General features: G+C 33.6%; 1 protein-coding gene across 8 annotated transcripts in view; it reads left to right on the forward strand.

Moving 5' to 3' along the window:
* LOC145246149 (uncharacterized) overlaps positions 1 to 19,229 on the forward strand; it is a 634,197-nt gene that overhangs the window by 527,920 nt on the left and 87,048 nt on the right. For all 8 annotated transcript variants that reach the window (XM_080107997.1, XM_080107998.1, XM_080108001.1 and 5 more), the window contains one exon: positions 2,006 to 2,186. In XM_080107997.1, the coding sequence (XP_079964123.1) occupies positions 2,006 to 2,186 (181 nt within the window). The remainder of the gene's footprint in view (positions 1 to 2,005; positions 2,187 to 19,229) is intronic.

Consider the following 19,229-nt stretch of genomic DNA (forward strand, 5'->3'; position numbering starts at 1 on the left):
AGTGATTTCAAAAATGTAAGAAATATATATGACTTGGGTGCCATCAGCTAGAATTGTAACTAAAACATTTCAGCCATAGCTATCATCAAATGGCTAAGAAAACATTAAAATTTAACTGCGCTTCGCACTGTTAAACGTATAAATGTATATTTGCGCATGCACACAAGAGTACTTTAAGTTGACTTACACTGGACAAGTTCCAATTTTTTTTAAATTTTGACCTCTTTAGCAGCTATTTTTACCAGCTAAAGACCAAATCAAATTTGTTCTACAGGTCCAAATCCCCTATATATCAACTTTCAAATCTGTAGACAAAACATTGACAGAGGTGTTTGGTAGAGACCATTTCTCACACACAAACTCAGATATAAAAAATTATATATATAATTTTGTTAAATTGATGTAATTTGGAAGAAACCAGATCTTTGATTCTGTTTTTAGTTTGTGGAATAAAACTAGATTTGATAAGACATGAGCTTGGTGTAGTGTGTGTGTGTTTAACTGTAGCAGAGGTTTGTGTATTGAAAATCTGATTACGGGATAACATGTGTGAAACGAATGCATTTAAAGTATTCTCTAACTTAATAGCCTGGTTGTGTTTGTAGATTTTGTGGAGTTAACAAGTTGAGCTCCGATCCTGTCAGATTTCTTGGGGCTAACTATTACTCCTGGAAAGGTATAAATTCATACTCCTTTCCACATATGGGAGCATAGTATTTTCAGATCATAAAAAAGACATGAAAATGTTGATTGGGTGTTGGATGATCCAAAGCAAATAAACCGGATTTACTCAAATCATGTTTCAGTTTTTAAAGGTTTTGTGCACTTTTAAGAAAAACAGAATATTTTTGTATTATTTGGACGACTACTCCTTACTTAGTTGTTATATTGGATTTATTTTGAAAACACAAGGATCCGTGGTGTAACGGATAAAGTACTAAGTAAAATTCAATTTGAAGTGACACTCTTTTGGAGGTTGAATGTTCACTCTTCAGTGTGGGTGATACTAAAAATACAATTGTGAATTACGACTTCTACTTAGTCATGGCTGACAAAACAAGAATATTCTACTCCCATGGATTAAATGAAAAATTCTGTGTAAATTCTTGAGTTTCTATTTACTTTGCCTCCTCACGAGGATAGAGTTAGAGACCAAGGTCGGTTTTTAATGGGAAAATTTTTGAGTTCGACAAAATAGACCTCAAGGTTTGAGACAACATTGGCCAAAATGTTGTGAGAATAAAACTCAAGATAAGAACAGTAGTCTGAATGATCCAAATACAAAAAAAAAAAAAAAAAAACTTTTGAAACATTTAAATGTAACTAAAAATATAAACGGAGTTTAATTTGTAGTAAGAAAAAAAAAGAAATCTGACTAGTTCAACAAATGTAGTGGGGAAAAGGGGTATTTAAAAATTTTAAAAAAATTTTTTTTTTTTACTTTAACTCCAACTCAACATTCACCATTAAATTGATGACTTTTATGGGTTTGGGTATGCTGAAAACGAATATAAAATTTTAATTTGGGGTAGACAAGTATTTTTTTGTATATCAAGACCTTCATTATCCAATATAATCCATTGTTTTCATTGGTGGATATGTTTTTTCCAAATGAACAAGTACTAATGCATATGCGTATTGCAAAACACCCCCTCCCCATGTTAAAAATGGCAATTGCCACATTATTAATTCATTAAGTAATACATTGGAAAAAATCTTAATATCCAGAAAACTACTTGTCTGCCCCGAATTTAAGTGTGATATTCGTTTTCAGCACACCAGAAAACCTTTAAAAAATTTACTGAAAAAAAAAAGTCTTACATTAAAAACAAAATGGTTTTATTTTTATCAATTTCAATTGTTTTTAATACGTTCAACTACATGTTAGTATGTAAAAATAACGTTAAACTGAACCTGATGTATTGATTTGACTGACATAAAATGGTTGATCTGTCAATAAAATAAATTTTAATGTTTCCTTTTTTTTTTCTACTTTAATTTTTAGGGGGAATGAATTTATGCAGATGACGTCGTCTGAATCACCAAACAAAACGCCTTCCAGTAAGGCCCATAGGCATCCAGCTGCCAGGGCCCTCGACGGAAAAGCTGGAGGCGGATCAGCCGCCATGAAAAAACGGGAAATTGATAACCTCGACAATGTATCGGTCAGCCAAAAGGAAGAAAAGGTAGGAACCGTTTTCAAGCTTTCTTGATGCATGACTGCCTGCTGGCCTTTTATCTTCAGTCAAAAATACTTATCTTGATAAAAAGAAAATGCATTAAATAACTTTTTTTTAGATTCTGACTTAAATCGATCCCTATCATGTGTATATTTGGTCACATCTTTGTTTAAATGTCTGAGTGTTTGCTTGTTCGGTAAACGTTACAGTTGGCAACATAAATTATTTTAAAAGAAATACAGTTGGGAATTTAGTCATAAACAATTTATTTTGTTTGACTTTTTTGTGGTTTATGTTCAAAGAATGATCCTTATACAGAAAATGGAATGCGTTATCGTCAGCATATTCTGGGCAGATTACGTAAATAGTGCTGAAAGGCTTAACCAATGAAATTGCAGTGTCCAATAATTGGCAAACAGTATCTTTTGTTTATTAAATTGTTAGATGAAAGTACAGGAAAGTTGAATCCCTCCCTCTCATTTCTTATTTCAGCACAGTCCATACTTTTTTTTCAGTGAAATCACAATAGCGTTTTAAACATAGGCCACTGTTTTCAGTTTTTAAAAAGAAATAATTTTCATTTGGCAGTATGAAAATTTGACAGTTATGTTTATTAAAAAAAAAAAAAAATTGGTTATCTTTTGGCAGTTTATGTAACTTCTCTGGAGAATGCTAGCGATAATGCGGTCAGTATTCTGGATAAGTACTGAAAGAACTGATATTTAAAAGTAGTTATAAACAATTTTACTGTAAAATAATCTCATCATGTACTTTCTGTGAATAATCAAGATGGCTGACCGCAACCACTATTTACAGCAGATTAAATCATTTAAGACTTTTTAAATATTAAATTTTACTAATACAGATGGGTCACAGATGAGTAGGCAAACCAAATTTGTTTTTAACTAATTTTCCAAATTGTATTTCCTTTACAATAATTTATGTTGATAATAGTAATGATTTACTTTATTATATAGATAGTTTTTCTTTAATATAAATAATTCGCAAATGAGTAGATAAACCAAAATGTTTTGGACTAATTTACCAACTATATATATATACACATAAATTTAACTACAAAAAATAAATTTGCAAGTTAAATCTTAAAGAAGTGAAGGTTTACAAGTTTTGAAGTTTTCGCCCACAAAAAAAAATAAACTAATCCTCTCTCTTGAATTTACAACACATCCATGTCTGTAGATTAATTCCTACATTAGTCACAAAAAAAATAGTAGGGATAAAAGATTTTTTTGTCTATATTAAAAAATGAAACACCTCCTTCCCTTTTTATTACATTCATTAGGATTACCCCTCCTTTTTTTTTCCTCATAAAAATAAAATTTACATGCATCATTATTCTTTCTAACAAGAGTTATTGACATCAATACTACCAAACACAGATGGGCAGGGCATGTAGTCAAACAACATAACAACAGATGGTCCATCAGGACCTTGTGAACATAAGAGGGCAAAAGGAAGACTAAAAACGAGGTGAAGGGACGACCTGATAGACCATATGGTTCCCATATGGCAACGGATAGCCCGGGACAGAGATAGATGAGAGGTTCCTCATTGAGTGATAAAACCCTTATTGATTGATTGATTATTTTTTCTTTTCTTAATTATCAGTTATTATTAAGATTAAGCTTTTTTCTTTGTTCATAGAAGTAAATTTTCATAGTGATTGTTGAAGCAAACTGGACATACATACATCCTCTTTTATTATATAGATTAGTTTTTATTTTCATTACACTGCAGACTATGGTATAGTCTGTCGACAAGATTGGCATCTATCAAGTTCAGATTGGTGATGGGGAGGAGTACTTGTCTTAATTATCCTAATTTCTTTTTATGAGGTTGCTATTTACTTGATTCCCCATGAGGGCAAAGTTAGACAAAAGGTCGTTTTTTAATGTGAGGAAAATTTAGCTTCCCAAAAAGGTGCGATTTGGATTGGAACAAAAATAAAAATTGCTTTAGTCCAGAAAGACTTTTTCACTGACTGAGGACAGAATAAACCAAGCGCAGCATCAGAACATATACAACACTTTCCTCCAGAGAAGTTGGTCTTCATAGGGTTGACTACTACATATGAGCATTCCTGGTCTATTTAAAAAAAAAATGTTTTTGTAAACCAATTTGTACATGATGTCTATCAGCTGGCGATTCAGCAATTTCTGTTGCTTTTCAATTCAAAAATGGAAATTATGGACAGCACTAATGTTAAGAATAGATTGATTTGGTCAACTTTGATGTTGGTTTGCAGCAATATCAGACCTCTTGTCTTAATTGATGAAAGCTGATAATTTTTCTTTGGTTTAGAAGGAACCGAGATTTCTGGATGTTCCCCCCCCCCTATCGAATACCATATGTAAAGATTTGTTTGTAAAAAGTCATCTGTTCAAATACAAAAGTGTTTTCATGGAGTCATTACTTCGACGAAAACTAATTAGATTAATTGACCCAGTTTGTTGGAATGTAATATCCGCTAATTATTTGCGGATGACTATAGTTTATATAAACATATACTCCTTATTTATAGGTTGACTTCTATGGTAGAGAACGTTAGTTTCCACTTCACATAAAGCAATCTTCTCGGTTACTTGTCATGTGATCAAATAGAATATATGTAAACAGAAAGTATGTAATATTGCATGCTTATACATAATTTTTTTCTATTTCAATGGTAAAACATATATATATATATATCCATATTTTTATAAAGTAATAGGGTTCGTGTGTTTCTGTCTGTGTGTACAGCTCTCCATCATCAACGAAATATAAAGGAGGTCAGAGGGTAGATCTCTCCTGGTAGAGAAACATTAGAACCCATTTTAGGATGTTTCTGTTATAGGAGACATAAGAATCTATGCCTAATTTCTTTATATACTAGTCTACAAACCACCCCCATATCGAATGACTTATGCTCATTTGCATATCACATTATATTAAATCTCTTTAACTAATTACCTCGACCTTATTACATATTGGAAATATTCTAATCATTTCAACTGTACTATTTACAAAATCTATTTAACATTTAATTATTTAATATATTTTCATTTAATTTTATATTCGATTTATTTCACTTTACGTATATTATCAAAACAATTCATTGGCGAGGAAAGCTTTATGTTTTGGGATTGTATTGAAAATGTAATGGAAATTTCAATTTCGTTCCGTTTTAATCTTTTATATTTTACTTGCCAATATAATTGAAAGAATACAATTCAACTATCGTAATTTTTATTATACAAACACCGTGACAACTAATTAGTAAAATCTTTTACGTAGTATTCTGTTACGTTTCGGTGTGCTGAACACGAATCTGAAAACTGGGTTAGGGTTAGGGTTAGGGTTAGGGTTAGGGTACATTTTTTTCTACTAATTCGCTGTCACGGTATTTGTATAAATTTACCGTAATTTTTTATAAATAAACAAAAACAAATATTTTAAAATAAAACTTTATTAAAAAAGAAATAATTTTATTTTTAAATGAAAAAAATCAATTTAGTAAAATAATTGTATTAAACACCCCCAGCCTTGTCAGCAAACCTGTAAACCTATAAAAGTTAACATTTCGAATGTAAACAGTGATTTTTCGATTTTGTTAGCGCTTGCCGCAATTAAAGACAATTAAAACGGAACTAACTTTATTTCCATTCTATTTTATAAACAACCCCCCAAAACATAACGCTCTCTTCCAGTTATAGCCAATTTTTTTTTAATTAAATAAAACAGGTCAAAATAAACAGATAAGCGCATTTTCTTTTACATTCATTGTCATTTAACCAACTGCAGGATACCGTTACTTTTGTGGGGTTGTTTTGAAAATGGCACGGAGATTATAATTTCGTTCCAATTTAATCTTTCTGGTCGAGCCTATTTCGAAAGCCTGTCTTATCATAGATTTGAACTACAAATAATTTATTACATTTTGATTATTACTATCTTAAGACTTAAAGCTTATATTTATTTCATTTTTCTATTTATATATTGAATTAGTTATTTCCAGTCTTATTTAAACTTAGCGCTTTCTTTAAACCGGATGAACCTTTTATAAAAATATGAGTTTAACGTAAAGAACACGAACAAGGTTTTATTCAACTGAATTTCTTCCAGTTTACTAACAAAATATATAAATTTAAAAGAGATATAATTAATAAAATAAAAAGGTTATGTAATTTAAAAGAAATACACGTACTCACAAAAGCAGAACTTTTTTTACACATTTTTTTCTTTAAAACCATAACAATGAGACTAACAATTACCTAGATCTTAGTAATTATTTGTTTTAATAGAACTGTTTTAATTGTACTGTTTACTTAGTTAACCTAAGTTGGTATTACATTTATTTTACATTTACTTTTTTTTTTTAATTATTACTTTTAGATTGTGACGTTTACACCCGGAAGTAATGAGTCACACGTAGGTCGCTTTTATTCATTCCTTTTGGTCAAGATCAAAGTGTAGTATCTGTTCTTCAGATGCTGCACTTCATTTTCTTGTTCTCTTTCGGTGGAGGAGAAATCGTGAAGACTGAGACAATTTTTATTTTTGTACCTTTTCTCCACGTTAAAAAACGACCCTGGTGTCTAACTCTGTCCCGTGGGGAGGCATAGTAAATAGGTACAATATAATTGTTTATAATTGTACTATTCAGAAATATTATTTATAGTTCGTCCATTTCAGTTAGTATACATTTCCTTTACGCTTAATTAATTTACAATCATTAATATCGTTAAACAATTCCGTTTAAAACCGAAATTATGCCACCCAAACGAAGTAGAAACGAAAGTGAGGAAGAAAGAATGGAAAGATTGGAAGCTAATAGACTAAGAGTTGCTGCAATTCGCTCCAATGAAAACAATTCAGATAGAGAAAGACGTCTAGAACTTAACAGGATACGTCAAAGAGAAAGGAGAGCAAGACTGTCAGATTTGGAAAGAGAAACCCAACGTGAAGCTGACAGAACTAGACATGCTGTAAGGCGGTTAAATTCATCACAAGATGAAATTCAAGAAAGGCAAAGATATGCACTGGAAAGAGAAGCAATATTACGATCGAATGAATTATATGAGGTAAGTAGACGTACACAAGGTCAGTTGAGAGTGGCTCAACGACATCAGAATGAATCGGAAACCCAACGAAACTTTCGCCTATACCAAGGGCAACAACGAGAGGCTGCATGGAGAGAGAGTATGACTTTGCCCCAGCAATTGACAGAAAACGAGGCAGCTAGACAACGAATGACTGCTTTGAGACACCATGAAATAGAACACTGCAATAGAAAAGGATTGCTCTACAACAAAAATGACTCTCTCACTACAGCTGATATAGGAAAAATGGACAAAGTATGTCAACATTGCTCAGCTGTAAAATTTAAAGGAGAAACCCCTGGTTGTTGTTGTTCTTCTGGCAAAGTTGTGCTTGATAGCTTTCCACCACTGCCTCAGTTGCTTCAAGATTTGCTCTCCGGCAATGGTCCCATCTCTAAAGATTTTCTGCAAAATCTACGCTGTTATAACAATTGTTTTGCAATGACATCATTTGGTCACAAAATTGCGGCAGTACATGGGTGGAATCCTTCTTTTAGAATTCGAGGCCAGGTTTGCCACCAGATTGGGAGTCTTTTACCACCTGAAGATGAAACAGCAAAGTTTATTCAAGTCTACTTCTTGGATAGTCTGGAAGAGGAACTACATAATCGGGGACGTGACAGTAGACTCAATAGAGACATTCTCCAAAGTCTGACTGAATTTTTACATGAGAACAACAGCTTTATTTGTCAGCTGAAAACAACAAAGGAGAGGATTGAAGAAGAACACTTGGTAGAACATAAAGTTGTCATAAGGGAAGACCGAAGGCCGCAAGAAGAGCATCCACGGCGATTCAATGCTCCAACAACAACGTATGAGATTGGAATATTAATGGAGAATGAACCAACAGCTAACCGGGATATTGTCTTGCGTTTTAGAAATGATACATTAAAATGGATCTCCGAACTACATCCCCTCTACGATACTTTAATGTACCCGTTAATGTACCCCTATGGTTCTCCATCTTACAACATCTACATGAAGGCATCCAATGGGCGAAAAGTTACCCAACAGCAATTTTATTCGTACCATTTAATGACTCGGCCTGGAAACTATTTTCTCTGGTACCGAAGGCTATTTCAACAATGGCTGGTGGATGTGTACTGCAAGATTGAAACAGAACGTTTACAGTTCCTGAGGCGTGAGCAACAGACCCTGAGAGCTGATAATTATAGCAACTTGAGAGATTCAATTCTTAGGGAGGATGGGAATCCAGAACAGTTTGGTCAACGAGTTGTACTTCCGGCAACTTATACAGGAGGCCCTCGATACATGTTTGAGCGTCAAAGTGATGCCATGGCATATGTTCGGCGAATGGGCCGAGCCGACCTCTTCATCACGTTCACAACAAATCCAAAGTGGACAGAAATTACAGAAAATTGTCTTCAAGGGCAAGACCCTCAGGATCGTCCAGATATTGTTGCCAGGGTTTTCAGGCAGAAGCTAAAAAAGTTACTTGAATTTATTAAAAAGGGAGGATTTGGCAGGCTGAGGGCTTTCCTGTACAGTATTGAATATCAAAAAAGAGGACTGCCGCATGCACACATCCTCACCTGGCAGGCCCCAGAGGACAAACTTCTACCAGAAAAAATGGATCTCTGCATATCTGCAGAGATCCCTGACAAAGAGGAAGATCCTGATCTTCATGCTAAAGTGATGGCACATATGGTGCATGGACCTTGTGGACCATTTAATCCAAATTGTCCATGTATAATTGACAACAAATGTTCCAAAAAATACCCAAAAGAATTTCTTCAGTGTACCGAGCAAGGCCAAGACTCTTACCCCAAGTACAGGTGAAGAAAACCAGAAGATGGAGGCCAGACTGGTACAATAAGGATGAAGAGAAATGGTCGGTATGTTAATCAAGAAATAACAAACCAGTGGATTGTTCCGTACAACAAGGTCCTCCTTCAGCAGTTCAACGCTCACATTAACGTAGAAATTTGCAGCTCGATCCAAAGCATCAAATATGTCCTCAAATACGTGAATAAAGGATGTGATCAAGCAGTGTTTGAACTACAAAGAACTGATGGAGCAGCTAACCAACAAGGCCAAGTACAAAGTCACATTGTGGATGAGATCCAGCAGTTCCAGAATGCAAGGTATGTCGGCAGTTCAGAGGCGGTCTGGAGGATATTGGAACATCCCATCTATGAACATTTCCCCCCAATTGTACAACTTTCTGTTCATCTTGAAAATGGGCAGCGTGTCATGTTCTCAGCTGATACTGCTCTGGAACGAGCCCAAGGTCCACCGCCTGCCACAACTTTGACAGCATTTTTTCAACTCTGCCATGAGGATGACTTTGCAAGGGGTCTCAAATACGCAGAAGTCCCTGAGTTTTACACTTGGAACAAATCGACAAAGAAATGGATGAGAAGAATGCGTGGGGTACAAGTTGAAGGTACTGAAAATGATGATGTATGGAAGGCACCATGCATTGGGAGAATCTACACGATTAGTCCAAAAGCAGGGGAGTGTTATTTCTTACGCCTGTTGCTCAATGAGGTTGCTGGTCCAACTTCATTTCAAAATTTGCGAGCATACAATGGTCAGGTGTTTGAAACATACAGAGCAGCGTGCCTTGCTCGAGGCCTTCTAGAAAATGACCATCACTTGCATCAAGCAGTAGGAGAGGCAAGTGCCACTCAATCACCTTCAAATTTGCGAAGCCTATTTGTGATAATTTTAACAGCCTGTGAGCCAAGAAATCCTCTTGAGATCTGGATGGCTTTTCGTGATGTAATATCTGAAGACATTCTTCACAGATACAGGCAAGAAGTTAACAATCCAGAAGCAGATTTTAATGAGGACATCTACAATAAAACTCTTTGTCTAATTGAAGAAAAAGTTCTCCTTATGTGCGGTCAACCATTGGCAAGCTATGGATTACCTGCACCAATGCAAGGGAGAGATGAAAGACTCGCGAGAGAGTATCAACGTGAAGTTACTTATAATCTTGAAGAACTTTCCCTACAAGCAGAAAATATGCAAGAAAAACTGACCGATTCTCAAAGAGAAGTTTACAATTCATTCATGGCAATGTTGGAAGCACAAGGTGAAATGAACAAAAACATGATGTTTCTTGATGCTCCAGGTGGTACGGGCAAGACTTTTGTAATCAATTTGATCCTTGCAAAGATTAGATCCATGAGAAAGATTGTGCTTGCAACAGCATTCAGTGGCATTGCTGCTACTCTACTACAAGGTGGCCGCACTCTTCACAGCACTTTTAAAGTACCCTTGGATACTCATCGAATGGATCAACCAGTTTGCAAAATTACTGGTAACTCAGCCTTGGCAAATGTAATTAGAGACACCTCTGCAATCATTGTAGACGAAGCCCCAATGACGCACAAGAGTGCTTATGAAGCAATTGACCGAACACTGCAAGACATCACAGGAAACAAGAATCCCATGGGTGGCATTCCAACCTTATTTTGCGGTGATTTCCGTCAAATCCTCCCAGTGGTTAAAAATGGCACAAGGGCTAACATTGTCAATGCAAGTTTGAAACAATCCTATCTCTGGAGGCACGTTATAGTGAAGAGACTGACTACTAATATGAGAGCCTATATCTCTGATAACACAGCTGCAGCAGACTTCTCAAAATTGCTTCTCCAAATCGGTAATGGTCAGTTTCCTATCACTTCTTCACCTGACACAATTAAGATTCCAACTGCGCTTGGTAAATGTGTCGGTAATCAGAAGCAACTGAAAGACAAAGTGTACCCAGACCTGCAAAACAATGGAAAATCACCGGATTGGCTTGCTGAGAGGGCTATTATTTCGCCATTAAACAGCAATGTGAATCATTTGAACAATTCAATAATGGATGAATTTCCAGGAGACACAAAGCAATACAAGTCAGTTGATTCGGCTACTAATGAATATGAAGCTGTTCACTACCCTGTGGAGTTTTTAAACTCTTTGGAGATATCTGGAATGCCTCCACACATTTTAAATCTCAAAATTGGATCGCCAATCATGATTCTTCGATCCTTGGAACCGCCAAAAACAACAAACGAAACCAGATGTGTTATCACCAGATTGCACACCAATGTACTTGAGGCCACCATTTCCTGTGGTCCCTACAAAGGCGAAACCGTTCTACTGCCAAGGATCCCCTAAGTTCCATCGGACTCAGAACTTCCATTTAAATTCCGGAGACTCCAATTTCCTGTGAAGGTGTGTTTTGCAATGAGCATAAACAAAAGTCAAGGTCAGACATTTAACACCATTGGCGTAGACTTGACATCAGACTGCTTCAGTCACGGTATGTTCTACGTCTCCATCAGCCGGACAGGAAGCTCAGAAAAACTCTACATTCTGGCTCCAAATCAAAGCAGCAGAAATGTAGTTTACCCTGAGGCTCTTCAGTGAAAAGTTCGAGAAATGGATATGAGGAAAAACTGACATGATCTGATTGTGGTAAGTTTTTAGTATTGAATGTGCAAGATAAAATTTAAGCAAGAGTTGAAAATTACTTCAATGAAAAATTTACTATGTAACATCAAGTAACCTTCCTTTTTGATGAAAATGTTTTGTGAAGTTCCTGATTGAATTTCAGTCACTACAAGAGGTAGTTAAAATGTTAATCACCTTATGCAATCGTTGCTCTTACAACATCAACTTACTGGAAAGGTGCCCACAGATTTTGGTACCCGAGTGCGCAACAAAGCTCCGTGCGAAGCACGAGTATCTTTGCTAGTATATATATAATCATGCTATAATTTCCTCTACATACATAGTGGAGCAGGTTATCTCAATATTCCATAAGAATTTTTCACTTAGTGATACAACCACCAAAATTGGCACAATTGATGTTCAGAACATACATTTTAAGAAAAGAACGTTAGCCATCAGAAAATTCAAGATGGCTGCAGAAGCAAACCCGACAAATTTCTATTTTGGTGCTTGTATCACTAAGTGAAAGATTGTTTCAGCAATCTGCCTCACTAATAGTAACAGATTTATTTAGCAGAATGGATATGATGCCTGATTGCTTTTAAATATGATCGACCATTTGGGTTTCGAATTTTCATAACCTATCATACTTTCATAAATCAGAGTCCATTTTTTGTAGGCTGTTTTTGAACCCAGTCAACGACGGGTACTTTTGCTAGTGTATATATATATATATATATATATATATATATATATATATATATATATATATATATATATATATATACACTAAGGAATCAGCATTTATCAAAGTCGAAAAAGTCAGTTGAGGATTAAGATTAATGAAGGCTTTCTGGATTTTTTTTTCTCTGCAACTTGCTGCTTTTGATGAATCTTCATTTACGTTTGTTGATTAAACAAAGAGACATTTTCAATTTTATATGAAGATACATTTTTCAAATAAAATAGAAATGGAGATAGTGCACTTCTTAGGGATGGATGCACCATTGCTAACCATTGTCTCTAATTATAGTATATGTACTGCTCACTCTATCATCCTATTAGACAACTGCAACCTTTTAATCCCACCCCCTTGACTTCTGATCAATCAATATACGTGAATATCTTTCACTCCATGAACCATGTCCAACCAAAACAGGAAGTTCACGATTTAATGCAACAGATGTTCAGGAAGAAAGGAAAGATTTTGTTTACTTGGTTTTACATAACTAATATTTATATATTTTTTTTATAATTTTAAAACTTTTTGGGACTACCCTCACATTTTTCCAGCGAATATGCCGTTTTGTTGGTTTTTAAGAGTACGTTGTTTTTTATTCCTTCTTTTAAATTTATATATAAATAAATGTGTGTGTGTTCCATATTAAAAATATTTTCATATGCAAGGTACATAAGAATTAAGCAAAGGCCACCTCGAAGATCTATCATATTTTCACATTTTCATGGTAGCCATAACATTTTAAATAAAAATAAAATATTTTCAGAGTCATTTTCATCTGAAAACCTGAAAAAAGTTTTTTGACAATATTTTTACTTTTTTTTTTCTGATATATTTTATTGTCAAGTGAAAATAGTGCGTAATAAACATTTTGTTTTAACTTTTTTATCTGCATATAAAAACAATCATAAATTTGTGTGTATATTTTAGTTATATTTTATTTTCGATATAGTGTTATTTTTACATGGGGTTTTGCTTAAATCTTTACAAAATATGCTTTTTTATTTTTTTAGTGAATATTTTTCTTATAGGTAGAATGTAAAAATACAAAAAAAAATTTTTTATACTTCAGATCGATTCTTATGAGAATCAATTTCTAAAATAAAATCAAGCTCAATATTTAAACAATTAGTGTTTTTTTTTTTTTGTTTTTTCATTGCAATAAAGCTAAGAATATGACAGATCAGTCTATAATCTATTGTTATTTAACGTCACTTTTGAATGAAAAATTCTTACACGTTTCTGGAGAAAATTCATGGCATATTTGAACAGGAATAAAATACAGACTATTATATGAACAATTAAATCCACCACATATAGACTATTCAAATATGTGGAAAACTTTTTAATCCGGAAAAAAGAGTCGCTAAGAGGTCAAAATTGGCAAATAGGTACGTGGAGGGGATGATCGATTTTTATCTGTTTGTATCCATTTCATGAAACATGACAGCTTCCTTTTGTTAAGTATAAGTTGGTTTGAAAACACTTTATGAAGACCATGTCAAACTGACCTAATGGTTATCGTACATAACTCACTGCCTTCAGGTTTTGGTTTCGATCTCAGCTTGAGTATTTTTTTTTTTTTTTTTACATTAATGTTTTTAGCCAATGTTTCGATATTTGTTGAATGAAAGGTCGAACTTTAAAACGATACTGATCTTGGTAAAATCCGTCGCCTCTATTGAAAGTTTAAGGCAGACATGCAAACATTTATATATTGGTAACTAAAAATTTTCGACCCAAACTGATGAAAAAGCTTGCTCTATCTCTGAATACCCTTTATGTAAAATTTCAAATATTTAGACCAGAAATTGTCTGAGTAATTTGAAAGAGACCGCTGGGGTCAATTTTTTTCTACCTTTGACCCCTATTATGACCCTTTAAAATTTATTGTTTTGGGCTCAAATCAAGTTATTAAGTTAGATCCATGTCCAAGGAACCTATATCTAAAATTTCAAGTATTTAGACCCAAAATTGTCGGAGGAGTTTGGTAGAGTTCTCAAAGGTCAAATCGTTGAACTTTGACCCCTTAACAGCCAAATTTCTGGCTGAAAACCGATCACATAGATTTTCCCAAATCTCAGTACCCTGTATATGAAATTTCGAGTCTGTAGATAGATATAGATTTGGTTCAATTAATAATCTAATGATCAAACAATATCATAATAATAAAATTAAATTTTGAAATACTTTATTTTTATTAAACTCAAAAACAATAGTGAAAATGTAACGATGCCCGGGCAACGTCAAATGAATACAGCTATTTATAAATGTTGGAGCACTACATAAATCAGCAGTAAACATTTTAAAGGCAATCATTCTAAACTGTTGTAATGAAGATTAGTAACATCACTTCCACACTTATTTGGTCAGATTAGTAGAAGTTCTTCTTTTAGAATTGTGTATATTAAGATTTTTTTTTTTTTTTTTTTTTTCACACAAAAAAAATATCTTAAAAACAAATTTTGTTTTTAATTTTGTTCTATGAATCTTGGAAATATCTTTTATATGATCTTCTATCTCAAAGCAGAAACAATATCTACACGATTTACTTGTGAGGTGTCTTGCCTTATAAGTAAAAAAAGGAAGTAACACGTGCAATTTTGATGTGTAGGCTACACTTAATCTACATAATTTTTAAACTGCGGACCATTCGCCCTTGCTTGCATCCCGTCAGTTCAAACTTAAACATATTCAAATGTATGGGACAAAAATAAACTTCTGATAATCCGTTTGTCAGAAGTTTATTTTGTTCTCATACATCTGAAGATGTTTGTAAGTTTGAACTGACAAATTCTCATTCATTTTTATAAATCTACTAGACTACCCGTGACCCGTTGGGTCAGTATGTTATATTAGCTATGGAATTCATGTATGAGCGTGACACTTGTGATGTAAAGAAAATTTTTTTTTTTTTTTTTTACATAACAGAAAAAATTAAATTAAAATGAAAAAAGAATATAGATAGATTTCTATGAGTCGTTCTGTTTATTATAATTGATTATTTTTGAAAAAATTTTTTACAGTTACTGAATTATAAGTGGTTGGCCATACTTATAGGTAAATGTGCACTGAACACATACTATAATACTTTATTATAGTTAAATTCAAATTTTGATATCTGTTTTTTTTTTTACATCGTTCTATTCTGTGTTACGTTTAAGTTATTTTAACCATCACTCTTCCCATGTTAAGTAATAATTTCAAAATAATAACGTTAATGTTTTAGTGCGCAGTTCATGCACACATGCACAACCAGATGTCGTAAACCAGAAAGTGGGTTACATACATCGTTACAAGATCATTTGAGTTTTATAATTATATAGATTTTGACGTAGCGTCAGCATGTAGACACACACACACACACACACTCTTCAGAAAAGCTTACAACAATACTTTTTTTTTCTGTAAATCGAATGATTATTTTGTAGACTTTTCTCAAAGCAGATACTTAGTTTCTGTAAACTTCCTAGTTGGATTAAGAGATAACAGATACAATGATTTAACATGTATTATCTGACCAATTCTATCAACCAATCTTTGCCTGCAAAATGTTTTCTCATAAATTATTTTAATTTTTAAATTTTTTAATTTTTTTAATATATTTCTTTGAATTTTTCCTTTCTTACAATAACTCAACATGAAAAAAGAAAGTATCGTTCTGCAGTAAATACTCCAATAGTAAAAAATTTGTGGTATGTCTGCACATTTCTATAACAAGCGTTTAGTTTGCGTTTTCTTAATTTAAAATTTTACTTGTTATAAGTGTCACTATTTTTGTATTAGACTATGCCAATATGAATTGTTCACTGAAGCTTCAATGCGTTGTGAATACTGTTTGTGATGCTTCATGCAATCTGAATGGGTTGTGCTTCCGTGGTTTAATATCAAATCAACACCTATAGTGATATCATCTGAGTTGTTTCTGTCCTTAAAATAACAACCGACGCCTTTTCCAGTGAGGCCATGTTCCATTTTTTTCAACATTGGACGGTGAAAAACTTTTCAAAGGCAAATTTGATGTGTCTTTAAATAATTAATATTTCATTGACATGAAACCATTGGTGTGACCAAATCCAGTAGGTAAATAACCTTATTTAATAAATATATTAGTGGGACCTGTGGAAATTCCACAGGGGACTCATTCATATGTGATATATTGATGTTGGCATTTTGTAGATGTTCAGTGTAAATGGAGACGCTCTGATATTGTTGTAGCTTTTTTGTTAAAACTGCAAAAGTATTTATCTAAGCTAGCACGAACGCCTGGCAAAGTGTAAACCCGAAATAAAAACTTATGAAAAATATAAACAGTTTTTATTTGAATGTTATTTCGTGAACTATTCAATCTTATAATGTAAAAATATATAACATAGCTGATATAATTGCGTATGTGCAGATATAAAATTTAATTATACATAAATGTGTTTAGTCATTGTTAATGACTCATCAGCATGACTGAACAAGATTTAAAACGAGGAGCCCAGAGTCTGAAGTTCTATCATTGATCTAACTTGTGCTAGTGCTGGAATGTACTTATTTTTTATAGATGTCATTTGTTTTTGCGATGCTTTGGAACAAATTTTTTACATGAAAGAGAATTTTGTCCTTAATGCTAGTTTCAAATAATTTTCCCTTCATTAATATGATGTATATATCAATAATACATGTCCATACTTGATTGTACACATTACTGCAGCTTGACGGCATTGCAGAAGTATATCAATTGATCTATAACGTTTTATTTATTATGGATACAGCTCTATCTGAAAGAATATTGGGACCTTTTTTGTTCAAGATCTAGTTTCTTCAATTCTGTTTTGATTGTGACAAGTTGATGTTCTCATCTTTACTCTGTTTAAATGTAAACAAAAGAAAAAAAGTATGACTTGTTTTTCTTTTTTTTTTTTGTCAACATTATAAAAATAGGGTCAATACTTGTTTGTCTTTATTAAAGAGATTAGTTATTTTCATTAATTAAGTAGTTGTTTGACCTGAATCAGATTTATGGTAGATGTTTATATTTCTCGATGGAGAGGCGATTAGTTGCAATCTGATCTTATTAGGAACGACTAAGCAGATTCTTTTATTGAAACTTTACATAGGTTTATTATATACACACTCTTTATTTGTTTTTACATGAGAAGTGATATGTCGTTACACGTTCATGAGCATGTTTCGGTTAGCTAGTCACCAGTAACTAGAGACCTCTTCAGGCGGTACAGGTTATACAAAAGCAAAGTTTGCAATCAGAAGAAAACTAACATAGGTTTGTATATATATATATTTTTCGGGGTCAACGGCCAACTAGCACCGTGTATATTTGTGTGTCTGCATGTGTATATTGGAGTGGAGAGGGCTCTGGTAAGCCGTGGTGAAGGCAACCTTTCTAGGAGAAGCAAATCTCTGATTTAAAAAACCATAAAGCGGGAGACCAGTACCCGCATTAAGCTGGTCTGTAGTTTGACTTGTTGCTGGCTATCTTGCTCTTGCTTGTTGCTGGATCTCAACATTTTGAACCGAGAGAGAGACTTAGCTGTCGTACAAAGCTAAGACTCTGTAACATCATCTTTGTATAGATACTCCCTCAGGCATTTGTCTATAAAAATGGTCCTGTGGTGATGGAAAAGTTGTGACGCATGGAGGCTTGAGATGTATGTAATAATTGATCTTAATGACCGTCTTCAATATCATGCCTACTTGAGCGTGTGAATTCACCAGTAAGACTAAAAAAAAAAAAAGTAATTTTTGGGCTCATAGACATTAAGTTTCTGAGGGAGTGACACTCGTCTGACAAGACGTTGCAATCATCATCATCATCATATATATATATATATATATATATATATATATATATATATATATATATATATATATCAGAAGATATTTGATTTACACTTTTTTTGTTTGTTTTTTTTTAAAAAGGGGGCTTTAATAATTCAAATACATAAGATATTTGCAAACTTTTTTTTCCGTTGGGGGGGGGGGCTGCTGAAGTATTAAAGTATTTCTCTGCTTTTAATCAGCTGATGAGGTTAATGAACTGAATTATGTTGTCAATCTGTCAAAATGCAACTCTGATAATGCCAAGGAATTGCCTCATCTTTATCGAAAGAACAACAGAATCAATTTTTCTCTTTAATTTTGTCTGTATATGCAATGTGGATATTCTTCCACCGCCACAAAACACCTACTTTTCTACAAACTCATTTTATTATGAAGTGGTCAACATGGTGGTGCATTCAAGTTTAAAAACGTAATAATTAACCTTGCCTTTATCAGCGTCTTGTGGGTGAGTGTCCCTGTTATCGGTGATTAACCTTGACCCTGCTTATGTGATAAGCATCTCACATCTTTTTAGAATTTAGCTTTGATTTATTTCAAGACCCAAAGTATTGGAGTACTCAATGAGGATTGAACTCGGTGGTATTGATTTGGTAGTCTTTCTTTTTTTTTTTTTTTACCCTAAGCAAGAGGCCATATTTTAGGGGCGGGGAGGGGCACAATGAATACGGGTTGAACAACAAGGTGATTGGTCATATTACATTTAAATTTCTGGATTTTGATATGGTCAAGGAAGCGGAAAGGAATCCAAATGCGAGGAAATCTGTTGAAGAGACTGGAGCTTGCCAGACAGTGCAGGCCATATTATGTTAGAAACTCTTTTTTGTTTTTCATATCCAAGAGGAAGAGGTTACTGCTTGGTGTACCAGCCCAGATGTGACAACAATACTCGAATGCATATGATGGATGGTGGTTTTATAGACATAAAGGATATTATTTGTTATTCTTAATACCCTA

This window comes from Euprymna scolopes, chromosome 23 (assembly GCF_053919585.1).
Source record: "Euprymna scolopes isolate OS-2025 chromosome 23, ASM5391958v1, whole genome shotgun sequence".
Lineage (NCBI taxonomy): Eukaryota > Metazoa > Mollusca > Cephalopoda > Sepiida > Sepiolidae > Euprymna > Euprymna scolopes.